The sequence below is a fragment of the Typopeltis vanoorti genome, chromosome 1 (assembly GCF_054136105.1).
Source record: "Typopeltis vanoorti isolate ZY-2024b chromosome 1, IOZ_Tvanoo_1.0, whole genome shotgun sequence".
Taxonomy (NCBI): domain Eukaryota; kingdom Metazoa; phylum Arthropoda; class Arachnida; order Uropygi; family Thelyphonidae; genus Typopeltis; species Typopeltis vanoorti.
The window spans coordinates 15,919,110-15,926,920 of NC_143549.1; the positions used below are offsets into that span (position 1 = coordinate 15,919,110).

Genomic DNA, 7,811 nt, shown 5'->3' on the forward strand with positions numbered 1-7,811 from the left:
TTGCTTCTTCTCGATTTTTCTTGACTATCTCTTAAACACTACTGATATCTTTCCCTTGAAGATTTTATTCCATGGCACTACTTCAAGTTTCTACCCAAGCATGTCCTAATTACCTTCCTTGTAGTTTTTCCACTTATTCTCTTCTTGGCTGTAAATTTCAAGTTTTGCAACTCTCAAGTCAAGATAATGTGATTTTCCCCAGTCGAAGGCAATGTGGCCACTTTAGTTATGGATATTTCTTCTGATTTCATTACTGAATCCAACACTCTCATAACCTGAATCCTGTTTATCACATAACTGCTTCAAGTAATTAATAGCAGCAATCAACTGTATACTTTATACCGTGACCTCAATCTCACACCAGACTGCCTCAAAGGAACAGCCAACCACCGCGCGTATCCTACTCTTTTTGGCTACTGCTCATCTGCTGTCATCAACAGTACCTCTCTCTCGCCATCCTGTCTTCTCTGTCCTCTCTGAAAATACTAAACTTTTCACATTCCATCCATCCAATGTCTTGTTGTGTACTCGTTTCTTCACATTCTCCTTCATAAAATCTTCTTACATCTCCGATCATTAGAGCCAGCTAAAACAATTAATTCTTTCAGCTTAGATTATTCGCATCCTGACAGCATCACGAATGTTATAAATTTTCGCATCAGAGAAACAAGATTGTGTTGCACGTTCATTAAATATTCTTCTGACCATAGTGTGTGAAACTTATCTCTTTCTCTCGTTTATTCATATGTTCTTGCTGCTTGCCTGTGATCTCTTCTCAGCTTTGCTAATCTCTTGATATTTCTGTAATTTTTCAATGTCTTGCTTTGTCCTATAGAGGATTACACATAAGCGCGCTATTGTTGAAGGTTCTTGTCGTTCTCTTGACCTTCCACCAGAACGAACGTTCAACATTAATTCAGATATTAATATTTTCTTGTCTGCTGTCTACTCTAGAGTTTCCATAACTCAGTTGACAAAGACAAGTCCCTTGATTGAAAACCGGACTTCGAATACCGTTAGGAACCTGTGTCAGGTGGATCCTTCACTTTAGCTACAAAGTCTCATAAACACTGCACTGAACAAAATGACACAAATTCAATTCACCCGCAAAGATGTCATTGTTTAACCATGCGTTGGCATCATACTGATAATATGTATTTTAAATAAAATACAAGCTTTATTTAATCTAAATCACTCAGTCTATCACACATCCACATAAAACAAAAAAAAAAAAAAAAAACGACAATCAACGGACCTAATATTATTAAATAAATTTTGGAAACATGACTCATCCTTAGCGGTATATGCCCAAACAATTGTCCTAAAGACACCTACACGTATTATCTGATTACTACAAAACATATAAAAATAAATAGATAGATAAATAAAATAAAATAAATAATTGCAAACTTTGAAATAAATGAAACATTTCTACATTATCGAAACGTGAATGCAATAACAAAACATAATCTACGGTCTGATTTAAGTCTCATTGTATATAATATTTCTCTTTTAAGTGATTAGGAAATATTTTGAGACATGAGACGCAGCCGTCAAATAATCACAAGTTGGCTTCGAGGATTATTGCTGATATTAGATTAAAACAAGACGAACCAGAGCAATTTAGAACTTAGGAGCAAAGATACAGGAGGCAAGGTTGAGATGATTTGGTCATGTGATGAGGAGGGAGAAAGAGTGTGTGGAAAGAAAGGTCATGCAGATGGATGTGCAGCGGGGGGAAAGCGCGGACGACCAAAGAAGAGATGCAGGGAGATGGTGGAGGAGGACTTGAGGATGAAGACCTTGGATATGGCTACAGCCCAAGACATGAGATTGTGGAGGAGAATCACCACAAACAGGAACCCTACTTAAGTGGGAAAAGCTGCAGAAGAAGAAGAAGAACCAGAGCAATTTAATGAAACTTCCACACTAATAATAACAACAACAACAATGACTAGAATAATGGATTAATGTTGATACAGTTTTGGATTGTTATGCCACTTTTTCATTAATTTGTTTCAGAGCAATACATAATTTATTGTTGTAGTCTGGCAATTGTTCTTCACACTGTGGTTGAAGTGGCGCGAAAACGTGCGACTATTAATAACTATTAAAACAGTTTAGCTTAAACTTTGTTTACAGCATGTTATTATAGTTTAACTACCCAGCTTATTGACGTTCTTTTAAAACAATCGACCAGCATCATGTCAAAGACACAGGATTCTTTCAAACTTAGTGAAGAATATTTGGAGAGTAAAAAGAAAGAGTTAGCAAACTTGGAATATGTGCTAAAGAATAGTGTTCGCAATCACGAGCTATTTTGTATGAATACAAAAGAAATTTTGTGGAAGCAGTGGAAAATATTGGACAGCCTGGAAAAGGAAAAAGTAGAAATCTCTCTGAATTTGAGATTAATGAATTCTGAAGGACTTGTTAAAATGGATAACAGGTATGGAAATCAACTTTTAGGGCTTTCAGATACTCGAGAACGTCTTGAAAAAGAAATTGGAGAGGCAGGGTCGAAACTTAAACTTCTATATGAACAGATTCGTCAAGCTAGTAAATTGCATCAGTCACAAAACAGACAAATGGTTGCAGCTTACCAACATCTGGATCAAAATTTGAGAAATGAGAATAAAATTAAACTTCTCGAGAGCCGTCGGGATTATATAATGAAAAAATACAATGACATTTTAACATCAAATGCCAAACTACGAGATGAAATTAACAACTTGCTAAGGATCCGATCCGGATTTAATCGTGTGTATGTCCGAATTAGAAAAACGATTCAGAGTGAGAAGAAAATGGCTGCCGAAACTATCCAGGGAGCCACTACATCACACCGTGAAAGAAATGAGGCACAAGGCAGAATGCGAATATCAAAAGAACGATTCGCTTCCGAGGTGGAGACTGATCTAGAACAGGTGGCCAATCAGCTAAAAGATCTCCATATGTTGGTTGAACGTGACGAGAAATTAATGGAATGTATGGCAAAGAAAGTAAACGAGAGGGAAGAAAAGGGAAAAGGTAGTTTTATTGTTGAAGACACTGATGAACAAGACGTAGAAGAGAAGATAAGCCTTTGTAGAAATTTATATGCCAAGATCAAAATAGCTGCATCAGCCAAAGATGTCGAAAATGTTGCGAAAAACTTTAAAGAAAACGAAAATAAAAATCGCATCCTTTTCAATTGCCTTACAGTGATGGCCAATGAAGAAGAAGAATTAAAAAAGTCCATTCAGTCAAACCAGAAAGAAATCAACGTTTTACGGAATGAGCGAAAGGAACAGATTTTGCAGGATTCAGAAACACTAATGGAATTACAGAATAAATTCGATGAAGCTTGGAAGGAAGCATGTGCCCTTGAAAGGGAATCAGATGACTATAGCGAGACCTTAGAAAAGTTGAAGAAAGACATTGGCAAACAACTTCAGCTAGATGGAAGTAATTTTCACGCAGGAAATACTGATGCAAATGTTGTTCATTATTTAAGAGATCTGGAAGACAGAATCCTTGACCTTTTGCAGTTGGAGTCATCGAAATATGAGTCAGCGAGTCAGTTATCTGGTCGTTCTGGTTCTGCATCATTTGTCCAGGCTGTTTCTTCACTCAGTATCAAGAATGTCATTTTCCGACCTGCAGACGTGAGCGAAGAAAGCAGCGATCGTGCAGAATCTCCTTTGTCTGCAGGAAAGAAGCTGCGATCAATGGATTCGAGTTCACTGGAGAAGAATGACAGAATTCATGGTGCTTCCAAGTCAAGATCTCAAGATCATAGTAAAGGGAGTGGATCGCTTAAGCTTCTACAAAAAATATGATTATTTCAATGTTTTGCTTTACGAAAATTGTATTTAAAAGACCACAATGTGCTAATTTTTTTTATATCGGTCCTTTTTTTTTAAATCCATAATTATTAAGTTTAAAATGAACAGATCACTGAAACGTGTAATCTGCATCTTCATATATGAAGTCAGTAAAAATTATATTTTTGAAAACAATTCGTTTCATATTTGAGAGAAGCAAATAAAAACACGAATAACGTCCTCCAACAGATTCTATATATATATATATATATATATATATATATATATATATATATATATATATATATATATATATATATATATATATATATATATATATATATATATATATATACAGGGTGTTCGGGATAAATTTGACAGTTTCGTAAGGAAAAAGAAAATCTTCTTTGTATCTATTAAATTTAATGAATTGACAAAAAAACATTACAGGCAGAGTTATTACAATACTATCAACAAGATTTACTCAAAATAACCACCATTAGCATCGATCACAGCTTCAATTCTGCTTCGGAACCTCGAACAAGCTGATGCTACAGTCTCCCTGGGAAGGGCCGCAAAAACTGTTTTAATTTTATCCATTAACTGGGCTTTTGTATTACTGGAAGTGCGATTGGTGTCTTTTTCAACTGCGCCCCATACAAAATAATCCATGGGGTTAAGGTCTGGGGAGTTTGGAGGCCAAACATTTGGACTGGTGAAGTCGTAGAAATTTTCAGACAACCATTTTTGACTTTTCCCAGAGGTGTGGCAAGGGGCCGAATCCTGCTGCCATACATACGGCCTACCATTGGCTACCCTTGTTATCCAGGGCTTGACTACAGTTAGCAACTCCACGAACAAAGCCCGAATTCCAATGCCAGGGTTCTTCAACACCTGTTCCTGCAGATTTGCGAGGAATTCTGCTGTACGAACGCAATCAGATCGTCTGCTAGGGATCTTTCTTCTTGCTACATCCTCGTAGTCACCATTGCAAGTCTCTAGTTCATGCCTGATTGTTTTTACTGTATTCAGGGAGCATTGGGCAGCAGTCGTAATATCCTTATTTTGATGGCGGGCACGAATCATCATGATACAAGTTATTCTCTTCCATGATTCAGGTGGGTTCCAGCTATCCATCCTTTCTGACATCTTGTATGTGAATGAAGAAGGATCCAAACTTTTAAATGAAGAGAAGTGTGTGTTAATACATGTAACTTACGGAAAAATATAATTAATTATAAATATGTCAAATTTATCCCGAACACCCTGTATATATATATATATATATATATATATATATATTCTATAGGGCTCGAATTAGTGGAATATAACCAGCCTTTTACTTAGGAAGCAAATCAAGTTTGAATGAATATTATATATATATATATATATATATATATATATATATATATATATATATATATATATATATATATATATATATATATATACCAATGTCTGAATATTATTTTAAAATTGAGTACAAAGAGGGGTAAGAATGGTTTAAAATAATCCTACTTCCCTTGAAGTGTATTTTAATTATTCAAATTAACTTTTTATGTTGTTCATGTAAAAAAAGGGTTAAGGTACTATTTACGCCATATTTAACTTCCGCAATTTATTCCAATCAAGTAGCTATTAACTCATTATTCTAAATGCATTGCCGTAGGTTCATATTTTGAAATAATAAGTTGAATGCGAAGATATTTTTCTACTGCTAATGCTTTACGCTTAGCATCGGCTTATCAGATATTAATAAATAATATTAATCAATAAATAGCCTGGTTAAAGTAGTTAGCGTACCTGTTCTCCAACTAACAGACTGCGGGTTCTAATCCCGCTGATTTTTGAACTTTGTAAATATGCTGATTTTTTAAGCATTCTCTGGAATTGCTGATACCTTAGTGCAGGTTCTGAACATGATAGGCGTTGCCACTCTTAGGAGACCTCTTCAGTCGATGTGCTTCACTTCGCATGACATTTTGATTTCACCTTTTGAATGATTTCTGTGTAGTGGTATTAGGAAGTTAAGATCTTTCAAGTCGTACAACATGGAGACCATCACAGACTATGAAACTAAACATCGCTTTACGTGTCACTTTTGCATAAAATTAATAAAAGACTTCGATTACCTAAACCGTAAAGAGCCATTATTAAAGGATTTTGATCTGTAGGGGAATTTGTGGGTGTCATAAAGAGGGGTTGGGAAACTAGGGATTTTCATTTTCAAAATAGACAAATTCACTGGAATATACACGGAATTAATAGACATAATACTGTTTTCGTAACCATATTAGCTTCTGCAATTTCAATAGAACAACACTTGAGCATTTTTCTAATCGTTGGTTGCATCTTCATATAATGCGTTTATTGTTATATATTAAATGTGGTGTGTGTGTGTGAGAGAGAGAGAGAGATTTCATTTGGTTATTTTGATATGCACTGAACCTGCGTGTGCTGTGGATCCTCATTTTTAAAGGAAAATAATCTTTGGCAGCTGTTCAATCTTGCCACGTGCATCAGTAGCATTTTCACCCCCCCCCATTATTCTGGGACTTGAGTAAATAAGATATATAGATGTATAGGTATAGAATTTGAGAAAAGAAGATACCTTGAAGTGTTGTTATGTATACTGCATGTAGCAGAATAACACGTTCAATAACAACAAAAAGCATTCACTTTACACTTTTTTTCCCACTGCGCGAGTTCTCAAATTTGCAGGTCAAGAAATCATGCACTCAATAAAATACTTTTGTAGTCTGTATAATGTTTGTAATTACATACTTTTAAGTTTATTCTCCTTTTTTATTTTGTCTTTATTATTTTTTTTACTTTTTTTTCAGTGATTTATTTATATTGAATTAAATATACTATTGTCAGTGGCGGATTAAGGATAGTTGTGGCCCCTAGGCAAATTATATTTGGGGGCCCCAAAAATAATAAAAAAGAATAAAAGTTAGGTGGTAAATAAATGAAATTTTGTACTTTTGAATTTTTTGAACTTCTGGATTTTTCTGCCTGTTAAAGGGTTAAAGGATGATAAATAATAAAACTATTTTATTTTTTTTTTATTTTCTAAATCTTCCAGGCTTCCATGCTGTCTTCTGTCAGAAACCTTAGCAAAATCCAAAACTCTCATAGTAGATCCATTCCCCAGTATAACTCAGTGGTAAAATTATTATGGAATGTCAGCAAGTTGCTGAAACATGACCTTCTCTTTTTAAACCGGTGGTGTCTGTTACAAAGTAAAGATTCTCTCAACCCATTTCTGAATGCAAGCCTTTACTAACTTTTCCAAAATCTTTACCACCACTCCAGAGATACTGATAGGTAGATGGTTGGATGCATCAGTCTTTACCACTATTGTGCAATGAAATTACCATGCATTCCATCTACTCCTGAGAAATCTATCCTATTCTGAGACTCGAATGATATAGCCTAGTCAAAGGAATAGAGAGTTTAGCAGAACACTCTTTTAGCACTATTCTGATAGCCTATTGTTCCTTATTCCTGAATTCTTATTTAATTTGAGCAACAGCTCAAACACCTCCTCCCCTTCATACACACGAGTTTCTTCATCTAGTGAAGAGGTAACAGTGAGGGCAATTTTGCATACACCAGGTTGATAACTATTAGCAAAATGGACACTCATTAGTTGAACAACCTCTTCTGCATCTGTCACTCTCACACCACATACATTCAGAAGAGTTATTTTTTATATGCAATGTTTCTTTTAGTTGAAGCATAACGATAACATTCTTTGAAGTCATGATTTTTCTTTAGCTTGTAGAGCCAGATCCTTCTCATACTCAGCCTTAGCTTTCCATAAAACAGTTCTGACTTTTCTGACCTCTCCTTATAATTTTCATAACTGACATTATCCTTATCTTATTAATTATTTATCTTATTAATTATTAATTATTATATCTTACCTAATGCACACAGTATTCCTTTCACATCATTCCTTTTCTTAAGACTCTCTTTCTTAATAGGATTACACATCCATTT

General features: G+C 34.9%; 1 protein-coding gene across 1 annotated transcript; it reads left to right on the forward strand.

The window, feature by feature from the left end:
- Positions 1-2,204: 2,204 nt before the first annotated feature.
- LOC150109805 (coiled-coil domain-containing protein 63-like) lies at positions 2,205-3,818 on the forward strand. Its single transcript, XM_090396223.1, has one exon. The coding sequence runs from the start codon at positions 2,205-2,207 to the stop codon at positions 3,816-3,818; it is 1,614 nt and encodes a 537-aa protein (XP_090252349.1).
- The last annotated feature ends 3,993 nt before the right edge of the window (positions 3,819-7,811 follow it).

Bases quoted from the DNA above. Each gene is read 5' to 3' on its own strand.
- LOC150109805 (XM_090396223.1), top strand. From the start codon at position 2,205: ATGTCAAAGACACAGGATTCTTTCAAACTTAGTGAAGAATATTTGGAG.